The following is a 16,444-nucleotide window of genomic DNA, read 5'->3' as shown; positions in this document are numbered from 1 at the left end:
TAGAAAAGATTAAGGGCACCAACCCTACCTTCAAGGAGCCCACTAGTGGAGAAATGGACAAATGGATTGTTTCAACACAATGAAATAAGGGCTATATAAACATAAGCAGACAGTTTAGCAGTATAGAGTCCCCAACCCAGACTAGAGGGCAGCAGAGGGGGTGGGGCTTTCCATGGACCAAGCAGGGAAGGGGAGGGTACTGAAAAAAGTACGTGGTAAGAATAGATTTTCCTAGTTGAGGCAATACATGAGATGAGTTTTAAAGGGTGATTACTGTACAATATGCAAACCAAAGGCTAGAAAATTCCAGGAAGAGGAAGAAGGGTGTTCAAAGGCTAGCAGCTCAACAAGGTCTATTGAGGAAGACACAGAGCTCAATACGGCTGAAGCATTAAAGAATAAAAAGGGCCATGCGATAAAGGTGTTTCAATTTATCCTGAAAACAGAGGGAATGTTTTTAAGCAGAGAAATGACTTTATTATATTCGTCTATTTGAATCATATTTAAATGAAGCATTGCCCATTGTAAAGAAATATGCATTTAAATGACTGGTAGTATTGGGGGAAAAAATAGTAGGGGTGGGATAAAATGGGGAGTGATAATGAAGGCAGGGGGATGAGTTTGGAGGTTGTAAAAGGAATCCAAACCTGCAACGATGGGAAAGTATCATGGGCTTAGATTTGAGGCAAAGGGATCAGTTAAGGATTGGAATATATACTCTTCCAATGGTAAATGGTGAGGAATTGAAAACAATGGCAGTGGCATTGGAGATCATGGAAACATAAGAACTATCATGGCAGTAGGAGTGGCAGGACTGGTGTTCTGTTGGATGTGATAAGGGATGACTTTTAGGTCTCTAACGATCAGCTACGTCAACAGAGTTACTAGGACCAGCCCATGCTGTCAGGTAGGGTCTTGCATGCAGGAGGGCCCACACTTGGCTTCATACTCTACTGTCACTGTCTTGAAATTCTGAATAAGTTTGAACAAGGGTCCTTACATTTTTATTCTTCTCTGCGCCCCACAAATTATATTGCCAGTTCCGAAAGATACCATTCACCAAGACACGGCATCGATGGGGGAGATGAGCTTGGTTCTTATTATCAGAGAATAAGTAATAAGTAAGCCTTGGATTTGTTGCTTGGCAGTGGGCTCTCTGCTCAAGAGCTTGAACTAGTTGCTGGAGGTTTTGTAAGCATTTGCCCTGGTCTTAATGGAAGGTGTCTAGTCTATGACTGATGTGTTAAGGTATTTCTTATGAAGCGTCTACAGAGCAGTTGAGTAAAGATGTCTAGTAGATGGTAGGAGAGACCCAACTACAAACAAAATGTTGGGAGTCCTTAGCCTAGAGATGATGGCTAAAGTCTTTGAACAGAGGCAATCACCCAGCGAGAGGGAAGTCAGGACCTGAACTAGGGAGGGCACCAATGGTAAACTGTAACCAGAACAATGAGAAAGAAAAGCCAGAGAAGAGAAGCCATGCCTTTAGTGGTTAAAAGTGATGACTTTCAAGTCAAATGGCTCCAGCCCTGACTCTACCACTTACAAAAATATGACCTTGGGCTCTTACTTAACTTTCCCAAGCTGCGGTTTCCTCAGTTGAATGATGGGGATAATAATAGCACCTAACTCACAGGGCTGTTGTGAACGTTAAGTAAGGTGCTCCATGGGAGATGCTTACCATAGGACTTGGCACAGAGGAAAAAAATCAGGAGTGTTAAGTATCGGTTTTATCTTATTAGTTTTAAGTATAGTGCAACCAGAAGGAATACATGTCATAGGAAAGGTCAAAAAGAGAAGAGAGTTAAAAAAAAAAAGCAAAATGCCAGATGCTTGAACAATTAGAAAGGACTAGAAATTCCCATTGAATTTATGAACAAAGGTGTAATTAATGAGCTGTACCAGATTAACCTCAGTGTACCAGTGCTGTCTGGGCTGATTGCTTTTGACAATTCAGATTTGGGACTTTATCAATTTGAAACTAAAGCTGAGTATATCTGAAATCACACACAGAAAATTTTCCATTGTGAATGTTTTTCTTTCTTTTTTGAACATTTCTTGGTACATCTCCAAAAGGCCTTAATGCCCTGTTTAAGAGATGGGGAACCTTCGTTGTGTACTGAAACTACAATAACTCATGGGAAAGCTGATTATAGAACCCAGGACTCTGAAATGACCAACCTTACTATTAGGAGAGGGAGTTCTTGGGCACAATTATGTTTAACCAACTTCCTCTTGGTAAATAAGAAAGATGCCAAGCAAAGTTTCATGAGGCCACTGTGTTCCCTACTTCAGAATATGTCTCTGGGACTAGGGTTACAAGGGTGTAACAGAGAACAGCACAAACTTCTGCCTGGCATCAAGACAACAAATCTAAAAATGAGATGCTGAGAGACATCATTCATTTAACCAACATTTATTGAACTTCAGACACTGAACTTGCTGATAAAGGAAAATACAAAGTTGTGTTAAATATGGGTTCGTCAAGGAACTTACAATCTAATAGAAAAGATTAGAGGGGCTTCCCTGGTGGCGCAGTGGTAAAGAATCTGCCTGCCAATGCAGGGGACATGAGTTTGAGCCCTGGTCCGGGGAGATCCCACATCCTACGAAGCAACTAAGCCCATGCACCACAACTACTGAGCCTGCTCTCTAAAGCCCGCGAGCTACAACTACTGAGCCCGCGTGCCACAACTACTGAAGCCTGTGCTCCTAGAGCCCGTGTTCTGCAGCAAGAGAAGCCACCGCAATGAGAAGCCTACGCACCGCAACGAAGAGCAGGCCCCGCTCCGCCGCAACTAGAGAAAAGCCCGCGCGCAACAAAGACCCAACACAGTCAAAAATCCATCAATAAATTTATATAAAAAAAGAAAAGATTAGATAAATACAATGTTTGAGTGTTAGTAACCGTCAACTAGGTAGAACTTGAAACACGATGTAAAACAGGTTCAAGGTGATAGAAGAATTTTGCACAGCTAGAGGGTGTTTAGAGGTCAGGAGATGGACATCCTTGAATGTCAGGGCAAGGAAATTTGAACTTTATTTAATTTACAGGGAGGAGTTCTTAATGATTTTGTGGCAGAATCTGAGATGTTCACTGACCCACAAGTTCCATGGACCTAGACCTTGGAAGTAAGAAAAGTCAAGGCTGAATATGCAGGCTTGGATACTTGAGCATAGAATTGATGGTTAAGATCAGGTGGAAATACATAAGAATACTGAGGTGGGGAAATGGTTATAATAATGCTGCAAATATCTATACATTTAGGTCTGAAGTAGGGAAAGGAGTCAGCTACTGAAACAGAAAAGATATATTCAGAATGATAGGGAAGGATATCAGAAAAAATAAGATATTAAAAATGTACTTCCAGAATGAGGGGAAAAGAACATGAGAAAAACAGTATTTACTGTTACCCATTTGATAAGTGCTTTACTTAATGTTCCTCATTTATTCACTGGGATAAACATTACTATTTCCTGTAGATGTGGAAACAGAAGCTTAGAATTTTAAGCCACTTGTTTAAAAAGCCACATAGCTAATAGGAGACGGAGTAGAAATTCACACTCGGGTAGGCCAAGCTGAGTGGGCTGAGTGGAAAGTTCTGGGCTGAGAAGTCCAAATTCTAGTCCAATTCTGATGGTAATACCCAGGGTGACATTTGGTAAGTCATTTCACTCCAATAAACCTCAGGTTTTTCATATTTGCTGAGAGCATTGGACTAGGTCGCTTACTCTGTCATGCTCTTTTTAGTTTTGGTATTTTGATGCCACTGTCTTATAATGTTACAGCAAATCCTTAAGAGGCTGCATAGGGAATGGATGAAAAATAACAGGACTAGCGTAAACAAAGATACCTGTGCCTTCTTTTCACCTGAGATTGAAGGAAGAAACAAGAAGATGATTCAACAAATTAAGTTTGACAAACTGCCTTTAGGAGGCATAAGAAACGAATCTTCAAAACTGGTTGGGTACTGGGCTAAGAGGAAGTGGTTGAGGATGGCTCTTAGGATCTAATGAACCATAAATCAATTAGGTTACTTTTGACATCCTACCTTCAAAGTTGAACGCTCCATGGGAACAGTTACAGGAGTTATCAGAGCACTTCCTGCTTTAGCTTTTATACTTATCTTAGAGAAAGGTGGGGAGGAGAAGATGTGTATAGACAAATCAGCTTCCAAATAAATTTGATGACAACCTGACGACCTAAGTTCAGGGTCCAACTGGGCAAAAGGTAGAGGCTTCGGAATTTTCACGGTGCGGATTTATGGCCTGGAACTTACCAATGAGCTCCATACTGATGTGAATTCAAACCACGATGGCGCCTTTGACAGACAGCCTGGCAGCCTGATCGAGTGAACAAAGGAATGGCTTGGAGATCAAGCTACCTCAGCTCTAGTACATAATTAGTGGAGTGACAGTGGACAGGATTATTCACATGCGTATGCCTCAGTGTACTAATCTGTACCTGGTTCATAGGTAAAGTCTTCCATCTCAGTGGTCGGTTCTCAAAAGATGTTTAATAAAAGTAGAAGGTTAAATCAAATGATCTGTTAGGCTTTTCTCAAATTCATTAGTATCTGCTATACCTCATTTGTTAAACTTCACAAAAGTATATATTCTCCTTTAATGTCATGGAAGGTTTCAAAAACAATAATATTTCTTAAGGTAAATCAAAGCAATAATAATCTTTACAATACACTGTTCAAATACGTGCAGAACACTTCTGAGGGTCTGATGTGCGTTCAGAGTCCTCATTCCCACTCTACCCATGGCCCATCCACCGAAATATCTGAATGTAACTAACTTCTAGTTTAAATAGTTTACACCTTTGAAATAAAGACCCAGTTGTCAAAGTTTATCATGGACCAGGTTCCCGTCGGGGTGTTTGGGATCATCGACAGCCAAAACGCTTGTTCATTTCCCATTTCCTAAAATAGAGCAGATTTGTCTCTGGGTTTAAAATCAATCTTCTTATATTCACATATATGAAAAGAAAGGAGTTTCCCCCCCTCCCGAGGTGATTTTGTTTGCCTGTTTGTTTTAATCAGCAGTCTTTAATAATTTACTCAACCTTATGTCAGAGGAAGTCTATGGCAGTGTGGAATTCAACCTGAGAGCAAGGTTCTCCCCTGTTCCCGAGACAACTGTACAGCTTACTGGGAGGAAGAGATGCTGTTTTGAAGCTCCCTTACTCCGGGTCTTTGATGTATTTGGAGCGGTTGTCTCTTTGGCAGCAGCCTCTGCGCAGATACTTCAAACAAAATTATGGAGCCTCAAAGTCAGAATTTGAAGACAGCACCATCTTTGACTTTAGGAAGATTTCATATTTCTGAAGATTATGGCTTTCTTCTTCCAAATCCTCTGGTAAGGATAGGGTCTTAAAGCAGGTCAGTATAGGTTTCTTGAGATGCTGACTTGGGTGTTTGTCTGTTTAATTGATGCAATTGATGCAATATAAATGCCAAGCCGTTGATTTGGGACAGATAATTCAAATAAGGCACAGTGTGATTACCAACAAAGGAGAAGAGACCGCTGCAGCAGGGGATAGAGCAAATGGAATGTTTTAATGTCAGTTTTTTTTTAATGGATTGTCAATCATTCCAGCAAATTCATGAGCCAATGTGCAGTTATCAAAAAAAAAAAAAAAAAACGAGAGAGAGAGAGAGAGAATTTAGATAAAGATCAATTATATGAGTAAATCAGTTTATCTTGACTTGCTAGTGGGAGAGAAAAGAGATCACAAGGGACCCTGGCTGTGTTCGAGGTTCGTAGGAGGGATTAGATATTCACAGAAAGTGCTGAGAAGAGGAAAGAACCTTTGAGGACAAACAGTACCTATTTCTTTCTTTTTAAAAATATTTATTTATTTATTTTTGGCTGTGTTGGGTCTTCGTTGCGGTGCGCAGGCTTCTCATTGCGGTGGCTTCTCTTGTTGCGGAGCACAGGCTCTAGGTGCGTGGGCTTCAGTAGTTGTGGCGCACAGGCTCAGTAGTTGTGGTGCATGGGCTTTGTTGCTCCATGGCATGTGGGATCTTCCTGGACCAGGGCTGGAACCCGTGTCCCCTGTGTTGGCAGGTGGATTCTTAACCACTGCGCCACCAGGGAAGCCCCAGTACCTCTTTCTTAATTGTTCTTAAGGCTCAACCTGTAATGCAATTCCTTTTCAACACTTTAATGGTCAGGTCTAAAATGTCAAAACTGCAAGAGTCCTTAGAAACCATAGCTGAAGGCCAGGGGTTCTTGCCCAAAGTTATATTACTGGAAAAAGCAGAAGCAGTACTCAGGACCCTTGACATCTTTTTTTCTACTACATTCTAAATAAGGGCCAAGCCTACTCAGCTAAGAATCTAGGGATCCAAAGTTACAATCACTGCCACCATTTATTAGATCCAGTTTTTCCTTCTAGGGGTCTAATAGGGGGTTTAACTGTGATCAATGACCTGGCATTTAAGGAGCTTTTATGGAATACCTTCTTCTGAGTGTGAATAGAAGAATAAAAATGAAGATAGGATCTATCTGCTGATCCCCAAAGCCCTCTGTAGAGCTGTTAGTTGTGAGACCAAGTCACAGATCTGCAAGTAACTTGAGCATTAAAAGTAATGACTCTAGGGTGTTATGCAGAGGAGGGTTGTGGCCCAGAACACTGGACTGTGTTCTCTGACCCTGCCACTAGGGTGATCAAGAACGTCCATTTGCTACAGGCCGAAGGGGATTCCAAGACGCAGGACTTTCCATGGTAAACCAGGAAAGTCCTGGGCAAAACAGAATTATTTAGTCACCCTAAGTTTCACTTACTAACTCTCGTGACCTAGAATGAACCACCAGCATTGCCTGACCCTCAGTTTTCACATGTACTTGGAGAGATTTAGTGCCCCCCCGCCACTGGATTGCTGTGGAGTATGAAAGCACTTCCATAAATCCAGTGGAAGGATAGAAGCTAGTTTGCACAACCCTCAGTCCAGTGCTTATTCAAAATTCCATTCTGTGTGTATAACTTGATTCAGGAATATTTCTATCATCCCTAGTTCACAAGGAAGAGTCTGTCAACAGGCCAACGCTCTCTTATTGGGATTAAATATATACACTGAGTTGAGAAAAATAATATTTAAAAGTATGTAAACATTGGATAGGGCCACCACGATTGTGTTCCTTTCTTTGCTGTTTCCTTTCTTATAAATAAGAAAACCAGACGGGAAACAAGAGGAACATCAAGTGTTTGTGACTTTCTGAGGAAACACAGGACTCTATCTGCCCTGTAGTTTGGTTGATGGATACTCCTTAGAAGAAATTTCCATTCTGGAGCTCAGAATTTCCTGGCAAACTGGGCCTACTCTTGCAGTCATGTGCCAGAGTTCTGAAGAATGCGATTCTTTGTTTCAGTTTTAATTTTCCCTCACTTGTGGAAGAATTTTAAACATCTCCCTTTCTGGGAAGAGGAAAGGGAAAAGAGTTTACACCAGAATCTGCCTCAGCTTATTCAACTGATCAGGAGAGAATCTATCACCCGTCATCGGAGAACAGTGGTGTCGCAATAGATCACAAACTGTGAAGTAGGAGCCGCTGACTTTGCTAAGGGCATGAGTAGGATTTGTTTGCCTTTAGGTAAGTGATGGGCTGGCTATCCCTTCATGTCAATGAGCCCAAACATACTCTTTCAGCAAGCTTGGCTGTTTACCAGAAACACTTAAAGCATGTGAGTGTCATCATGTACCACAGGTAGTAAATATTTTGTTATATTTCAATGATTTTATGGATATTGGACCAATCTGTATGCTATTTCTAATAGCATTTTTATGACTAAAACGAACAAATATCGGAAACGGTTCTGATTTTTAATAATAACAAAAAAGAAAAGAAAACACAGTCAAACTAATGAATAAGCAATCATTCTGGCTTTGGGGGATGGGTCTGACTTGGTTTCAAGTACTCCATCCCACTGTTTCTATAAACTCTCAAACACCTCCAGGGTCTAATGTTTCAGTGAGGAAAATGTATACCTTTCAGACCTATGTCCATAAGGAAGCCACAGAAATCCATTGCCAGATCGTGTGTCTGTTGTGTATGTGTGTTTGGGTTGGTGCGTGGGTGAGGAGTAATTTTTCTTTAGGCATAAAGAATGTGAGGAAATTTGCTTGGCAGGAAGGGAGGAACCAAGAGAGTTTATAGCACGAGATTAGATTGGAGTGAGACCAAGGGAACTCAAACGTTAGGCTCAGGAATTTGGATTTCATGTGTCTGGTAAGCAACAATGCCCTGGTGTGTGAATATATTCCTAGCAGAAGGTTAAGTGCAGGGTGGGTTCCAGCAATGGTTCCTGAACTGCATATCAAAATTGGCTGGGAAGCTTAAAAATTACTGATGCCAGAACCCCAGCCGGGAGTTAACTCAGAACCTCTAGCCTAACTAGCTTGGTACTTGAAAACGACAGAATACGTAAAGGACAGTGAAGGTCCAGGTGAGGGCTGAGGGGCTACACGTAGGAGGTTGTTTGTGGAAAGAAAGGTGTCGTAACTATGAGAAACAGTGAGAAGAGCTTGGAAGTAGTTTAACTACAAAAACAAAGGAAAGGGAAAAACAAAAACAAATTGTAAGGGTGCCATGGAGCAGAAGAAAAGGAATCGGGATGCCGGGAACCTTGTTCTGTATAGCGGCCAAGCAACGATTTAGGAAAAATAAAGTCATATATACTCTCCTGTAGCAATTCAAAGCACTTGAGAGAAGCAGTGGTTTTAATTCAGATTTTCAAAGTATTAGCAAAATTTATTGATAGCGTTCTCCTATATTTCATTAAGAATGGAGTTTTTCTTATTTCCTATGGTAACCTTCTTATAATATACAATAAGAGTAGTAATTATTATTTAATAGGTGCTCACTTTGTACTAGGCCTTGTGTTAACTGCACATCTCCCATTTGAGTCTCACAGTGATCTTCATTATTCTCAAATGACTCATGTGCTAATTAAGGAGTTCAGCCCTGTCTCTGAAAACTGTCTTTTAGCTGCCCACCTTTCTCTTTTCCACCCTAGTCCCATCCACCACTATTTCTCCCTGGACTATTGCCTTGTAACCCGTCTTCTTATTTCCCCTCTTGCCATAGTACAGTCTCCGCATGGCAGTCAGAGTGACCCTTTAAAACAAAAATCAAAAAAAAAAAAAAACAAAACAAAAAAAAACCAAAAATCAAATCACATCACTCCGCTCTTTGGAACAAAATCCTGTGTTTTAGTGTCGCCTCCAAGGCCCTCTCATGCTGCTTACCCACCCCTTCAAAGTCATCTAATATCTTTCTCCTCTTTAGTTGGCAGCAATGACACACCAGCCTCTTTCCATTGAAACTTGTCTTTTATTTCACTTAAAACCCTCTCCTTCACATTCTACTCTGTCCCATAGTTTACATTCTAATTTTTATGATCATAATACTGTCACCCAACTTCCTTTGTTGATGTTCGCCGGCTTTAATTTCACTTAAACTTTCATTTTTTAAACTTTCTGTGCTATTTTCTTAACCAGAAGCTGGTTTCACTAACTTCATCAGTGCTAATACAGTCTATTTTTTTTTAAAAGTCTCTTCTTCTCTAGATTATAAATGTGTTGGGAAGAATTATCCAAAACAGAGCAAAAGGAGGGCTTTTATTTAGTGCCATGCGGAGCCCTGTCTAACTAAGCAGTCTCCCCTTAAGGTTACTTAACTACCTAAGGGATGCTCCTTTCTTGACATGCTGCTTCCTATCGATTAGGACCGAATCTCCGAAGCTGCACATTAGCTTGCAGATTTTTGTTCAAAAGAGCTGCCAGTGATTTCCGCTGAGTAGAAAATAAAACCCTAAAGCTTACGATTGTCCTGCCATAGAGGACGTTAACCAATTACTGTGTCTTTACCTTAGCAATTTAATTTTAACATTCTTTTTATCAAAACTCTAAACACTTCAGTTTATCAAGTGCTTTTGAATCAACTGGACCATCCTGCTGAGTTCCTCATTAATAAACTAAATATATTTTGGACACACGTTCCATATTTGCATGAGTCTTTTTTAACTTTTTGAAAATTGTACTTTGACAGATATAAAAGTACAGAAAAAGAATAACATAAAATAGGAAACTGAAAAAATAGAAAAGAAGGTCATAGATTTTATTATTTGTGTCCATCCCACTTCTGGGTCTTCTGATTATTGGAATGAGGGGAAGAAAAACATGTAAAGTTTCTTTCGATTTCTTGTCCCTTTGTACTAACCACCTCCGCAGTCACCGTTCTCCATGTGTTTACTCTCAGGAGGTACTGGAAAGTACACTGAACTCTGAGTCAGAAGAGGTTTGACCTGACCACTGACCAGATGTGTAAACTCGGGAAAGTTATAAAACTTCTCTGGCTTGAACTTCCTCTATTTTGAAATGGAAATAATGAGATAATCTATCCTAACTCACAACACAACTGTAGATAGATGAAAGATGTAAGCACCAACAATTAAACTAGAAATTTTCTAAAAGAAACGATATTGGGATGGGAAGAAATTTCTAAGCATCATCGAAAACCCAATGGCATAAATGAAAATGTTGGTTCATTTGACTACCCTGGCATTGCACACCCGCACACAAAATGCAATGACCAAAGCATGACAAGATATTCAAACTCATTAATAATCACAGAAATGTAAATTTAAACAATAAAATGATAGCATACAAAATTTCTGGAAAACCACTCAAACTTCCAAGGGTCATCATCACTAGATGAGAATAAGAATAATTTTACTTTCCACTTTATAAATTTTGTGCTTTTTGACTGTCTTGCCATAAATATTGATTACATTATTTTAATCATTTCTGTGAAAGGTATATTTTTGGGTGGTTATTTTATTGTTATTAAATATTGAAATAATTATAGAATTTTAGTGCAGATAATACATATTATATCTTTAAAAATAACAAAAAAGTTTGGTGATGCTCTGTTGTTAGAATCATAAATAAACTGGCACTCCCATTATATATTACATACTATAAATGTGATTATAAATTCATGTAACTTTTCTGTAAGAAAACCAAGAAGTAGCTCTTAACCTTTCTATGTGCAAAATCTTTAATCCAGTAAATCCACATTTATAAATTTGTCCTAATAATGAGAAAACATCTAAAAACACATGTATAAGGATGACTCTTTCAAACTTGTTAATGATAGTGAAAAATTGTAAGCAATTACCAATATTCATTAATAGAATATTGAAATTGTATATAGGTTTTGAAATAGATGTGATAGATAAGTATTAACTAATACCAAAAGGGGTGCTATTTAGTGAAAAACTCATCAGCTGATCCTGTCCCCCCATACTGTAACTTAAAACAAGATCTGGCAATCAAAAAGTAAGTAACATAATTCAATATTTTATTCAGTCTCTAGAGGAAAATCCCATTGAAAGGGTGAGTACATTTTATTTTTTAACATCTTTATTGGAGTATAATTGCTTTACAATGTTGTGTTAGTTTCTGCTGTATAACAAAGTGAATCAGCTATACATATACATATATCCCCATATCCCCTCCCTCTTGTGTCTCCCTCCCACCCTCCCTATCCCACCCCTCTAGGTGGTCACAAAACACCGAGCTGAACTCCCTGTGCTACGCAGCTGCTTCCCACTACCTATCTATTTTACAGTTGGTAGTGTATATATGTCCATGCCACTCTCTCACTTTGTTCCAGCTTACCCTTCCCCCTCCCCGTGTCCTCAAGTCCATTCTCTACCTCTGCATCTTTATTCCTGTCCTGCCCCTAGGTTCATCAGAACCATTATTTTTTAGATTCCATATATGTGTGTTAGCATATGGTATTTGTTTTTCTCTTTCTGACTTACTTCACTCTGTATGACAGACTCTAGGTCCATCCACCTCACTACATATAACTCAATTTCATTCCTTTTTATGGCTGCGTAATATTCCATTGTATATATGTGCCACATCTTCTTTATCCATTCATCTGTCAATGGACACTTAGGGTGAATACATTTTTAATGGATTATGAACTAGCTTTAAAATCCTTTCTCCCTTTCCTTTGAGGTCCCCACATCAGTGGTTTTCAAGCTTTGGGGTACACCAAACTTTCAAACTTTGTAGCTTCACCTACAGGGCTTGCTAAAGCACAGGCAGCTGGTTTCAGGTTCAGTACGTCTGGGGTAGAGCCCGAGAATTTGCATGTCTAACAAGTTTCCACATCATGCTGATGCTGCTGGATGGGAACCACACTCAGAGAACCCAGAGGTTCTCAAAGCTCATGGTTTTCTTACATTTGTGGGGTGATACCAGAGTCCAAAGACTAGAACTCTTTAAAGAAGGGAGAGGATGAAGAGAAGAAGGAAGGAAAAGAAGCCTCTAGGAATCTAAGGGGAAAGAAAAAGAGATATTCAAGAATAGAGTGCTGCTTAGATTGAGGCAAAGTGTAGTATTTAAGGATTCCCATGCAAGCCCGGAAGCAGAAATCCAGGATGCTTGAATTTTTTTTTTTTTTTTTTTGGCTATTCATCATGGCTTGCAGGACCGTAGTTCCCCAAACAGGGATGGAACCTGGGCCACTGCAGTGAAAGTGCCAAGTCATAACCCCTAGATTGCCAGGGAATTCTCCAGGGTGCTCTAATTTAATTCTCAGAACAGGATCCCCTCTCTAGGCATCAAAGAAGGAAGGACAGATTTAGTTACAGCTTTTCTTCAAACCCACTTTAAAAGGGGTTCTGAATACTATGAGTCTGCTTCTGTGATTTTCTTTTATAAATATTATATTCCTTTGTCTCTGTAGATGCATTCAGTTTTTGTTCATAAAACATATGCATCATATAGACGAGAAGAAAAACAAGCTGCCAGTTCAGAGTCAGTTTACCATAAATCTCTCTGCCTTTATGTGTGCGAGCATTCTCAGCTGGGCCACTGCTCTGCAAATCCCCAAACTCGGGTCAATTAGCGGCTTTCTTCAGTTCTGCACTACCGCTGAGCACTGCTAGGGAAAATTATACCATTATGCTTATAAATGTTGTCTCTGGGAGAAGAGTAGGGGAGCATAGTGGACTCTACCTCTCAGAAGCTGAGGTACTGGATGCGGAATGCATGAGGAGAACGGTGTGATTTCCTCTTTGTGAATATCTGTATTGTTGGGGCCCGGGGCAAGTCACCCACGAATATGCCTCAATGCATATTGATTATTTTGGGTGAAAGTTACTTAAGAAACAGTCAATTTAAGAGGAAACTTGACCCTCTTCTCTGTCTCCCTAAAAGCAGGAAATAAATCTCTCCTATGAAAGGTACCCTCCACGCATCTGGAGATAGGACACCCTTACCACCAGAGGTAGGGAATTCAAGGTGAGAGGCCTGAATAAATAAAACCCTGTTACTTCTTTAATTGACGACCCCAAGACCAAACTCTGTTTAGATGAGCACCTGAAGCCTAAGTTTCTTTGTCTTGTCCATTCCTTACAGATTTATTGTCTCTTTGTCTACAAAGTATAAAAGCCTGCTTTGGCCACTTCTTAGGTCCCATTTCTATGAGACCTCTGTACGCACAAACTAACATTTCTTTCTGTTTCTCCTGTTAATCTGTTTTGCGTCAATTTTATTGACTCCTGACACAAGAACTCAAGAGGAGTAGAGGGTAAAATCGCCCCCTCCTGCACAATATCTATATTAAAAATGTTAAATTATGATGTTTGGTGTAATTTGATTTGTCGAGAAAGGTAGTAAAGGGTGCCCAATTTGTCCTAAATTGATTCAGGGGCAAAGATAGGAAGCAGAGGATTAAGTAAAGTCTATAATTTTCAAAGATTGTTTATTGGATGTTAGATTCACCCAGTTTTATTTTAGAGGCTGAGAGACAGAGGATCTCCAGCAAGTGACTTATTGGTGACTTACAGATCTACAGCACTCCAAACTTATAGTTTTCAAACTTCCCTGGGTTTTGAAAGTCATTATAGTGTATTATAATACACATATTCTATATTGCAATATATTATGTTGTTTGCATTTTTATGTTTAATTTCCTCTTCCCTTCCCTCCGATAATTAATTGAACACCCACCCCTCTCCCCAAGTCATGTAACCTGAATCTTCACCATTTGCGGAGAAATTGAGTTCATAAGAAATGAATCCCTCAAACTCCAGACTTTCTCCTTCCAGCTCTTCGCAGCCAGGCGCTGCATTTGGGCTCTTCCTCTCCTCCTCTTCTTCCTCACGACCCTTTACTTTTAATTATTCCCTCTCTCCTTTCTCTTCAGTCTCTGCCTCTTATACACTAGCAGGCTGTAAACCACTCAAGTTTCCCATTCGAAAGTGGAAACAGCTCTCAGACACAAACTGTCGCCTTGTGATGGCTTATGGCTCTCCCAAAAAAGTAATTCACATTTCCAATCTCTGTTTTCTTCCCTCCTCAGCACACTAAAATTTGAACCCTGTTTCCATGACCCTGACCTGAATTTCTATGCCATATACGTGGAAAGACTGGTGTATATATTGATATATTAGTGACTCTTTAGTTTTGTCTTCCAAAGGGGTAACCTTACTTAAATGATGCATTTGGCCATCTGATGAATCCCTGCTTCCGAGAGATCCTCTAATGTCTTGACTTTTATAGGGTGATTCTCTTCTGGCTCATTTAGCCTCTGTACATATCTCTTTGTGCTGGATTCAGTTCCTCTGCCTGCCTTGTAAGTATCCCCCCAGTGCGCTGATCTAAGCCTTCTCCCTCCACTTGGCAACTTCTCCTGAATGGTCTTGTACCCACTTGTGGTTTTTACCACAATGCAGAATTTGCACTACTATGACGCCTCCTGATTGTATATTTCTAATATTAATTCTCTCCTGAGCTTCCAACTGTATATCCAACTGCCGAGTACATAGCCATATCTTGACATTCCACAGATGTTTTAGGTTGGACATATGTAAAAACAAATTCACTATTGCATGTCCTCTCTTTGACTTCCACCTGCATTTCTGTTTCAATCTGTCTTCTCAACAATTCATTCAGTCATCTGATTCAGAAACATGGAAATCATCCTCACTTAACTCCTTCTTAACCCAGAGACACAACATTTCAGTCTTGCAGACTGTACTCTGTAAAAGGAGGCCCAGACCCTGGGGACAGGTCACGAGTTGGCAAACTTTTCCTGTAAAGGGTCAAATAGTAAATATTTTAAGCTTTGCAGACCATATGATCTCTGTTGCCATTATGCAACTCTGCCATTGTAAAGTGACAGCCACTGTAGACAATGTGGAAACAAATGAACTTGGCTGTGTCCTAATAAAAGCTTATTCATGAGTGTAGTTTGCTGCAGTTTGCCATTTCTTGGGATAGAGTCAGGGTTGCTGAAATCCAACCTGTGTTCTTCTTGGCTAAACCAACGACCCAGAGTGGGCAAATAAACTGTGCTATTGGGCTAGGGATCACCTCGCCTTTAGCCCCATCCCTGCCTCTAAATTTAATTATTTCAATTTTATTTTCCAAATATTTTTGAATACATACCTTCTCCTTTCCAAATTCACTGCCATGGCCTAAGCTTAATTTTCAGACAATATTTCAAAGGTTTCCTAATCTGACTTTATACCTTAAAATCCCAAAGCAAAGTTATCTTCCTAAAATTCAGATTGAATCATGTCACCAACATACATAAAAAATAAAGTTCTTATGTAGTCAATAAAAAGCATATTTGATCTGATTTTCTGGTCAAATCTTCCATCATCCTTTCTCTTGAACTTTATATTTTAGTGACACTGAATCATCTGTAATCCCAAGAAGCACAGTTATCTCTATTTATCCACTATCTCCTCTGTTTCACTGGCTTCCCATCTTAAAAGTTCCAACTAGAAAAGTCACTTTCAGACCCTACTACTGGCCCCAACTATCATATTGCTATGAACATTTCCCATTATTCCCTAGCACAGTTTATGGAATTAACTACTTCCTCTTCAGCTGGTTGTTAAGTTTACACATATCCTTAATTGAACATATTATACTGCATTGGGTATGTCTGATTGCATTTTATTTATCCTTACTAGACCATATGCTCCCTCACCACAAGGACTGTATATCAGTCACCTGTGTATCTGCAGTGCCTAGCATAGGGTACAGCAGATAGTGAATTCTCAATATTTGTTGAACGGAATTGACCTGAATTCTGCCTTAAGACTGAAATCTGAAAACAGCTACTACACGAAGCTGCTTCCCAGAGAGCTCTAAAATACCGAGACATTTTTATTTTTTCAATGCAGAAAGAACTCCCTGATCACTATAGACCTTGGATGGAAATTGCCAACCGACTGCCTCACTTGATTGGGAGTCACCAGCTTCGAGCTCAAGTGAACGAGGTAAAAGGTTTTGTATTGTTTTTTGGCGGTACGCGGGTCTCTCACTGCTGTGGCCTCTCCCGTTGCGGAGCACAGGCTCTGGACACGCAGGCTCAGCGGTCATGGCTCACGGGCCCCGCC

General features: G+C 40.0%; 1 protein-coding gene across 18 annotated transcripts in view; it reads left to right on the top strand.

Moving 5' to 3' along the window:
• Positions 1 to 5,104: 5,104 nt before the first annotated feature.
• IDO2 (indoleamine 2,3-dioxygenase 2) overlaps positions 5,105 to 16,444 on the top strand; it is a 43,352-nt gene continuing 32,012 nt past the window's right edge. For 3 of the 18 annotated variants that reach the window (XM_060001401.2, XM_069540300.1, XM_069540299.1), the window contains exons 1-5: positions 5,105 to 5,364; positions 7,381 to 7,602; positions 13,248 to 13,331; positions 14,595 to 14,667; positions 16,229 to 16,324. In XM_060001401.2, the coding sequence (XP_059857384.1) occupies positions 16,259 to 16,324 (66 nt within the window). In that variant the 5' untranslated portion in view covers positions 5,105 to 5,364; positions 7,381 to 7,602; positions 13,248 to 13,331; positions 14,595 to 14,667; positions 16,229 to 16,258. Of the gene's footprint in view, positions 5,388 to 7,380; positions 7,603 to 13,247; positions 13,332 to 14,594; positions 14,668 to 16,228; positions 16,325 to 16,444 lie in introns of all 18 variants that reach the window. The other 15 variants (XM_060001400.1, XM_060001399.1, XM_060001407.2 and 12 more) reach the window with 14 other exon arrangements.

This window comes from Delphinus delphis, chromosome 21 (genome assembly GCF_949987515.2).
Source record: "Delphinus delphis chromosome 21, mDelDel1.2, whole genome shotgun sequence".
NCBI lineage: Eukaryota > Metazoa > Chordata > Mammalia > Artiodactyla > Delphinidae > Delphinus > Delphinus delphis.
The sequence above is the reverse complement of the archived record's forward strand: the minus strand, read 5'-3'. Positions and strand labels throughout refer to the sequence as shown.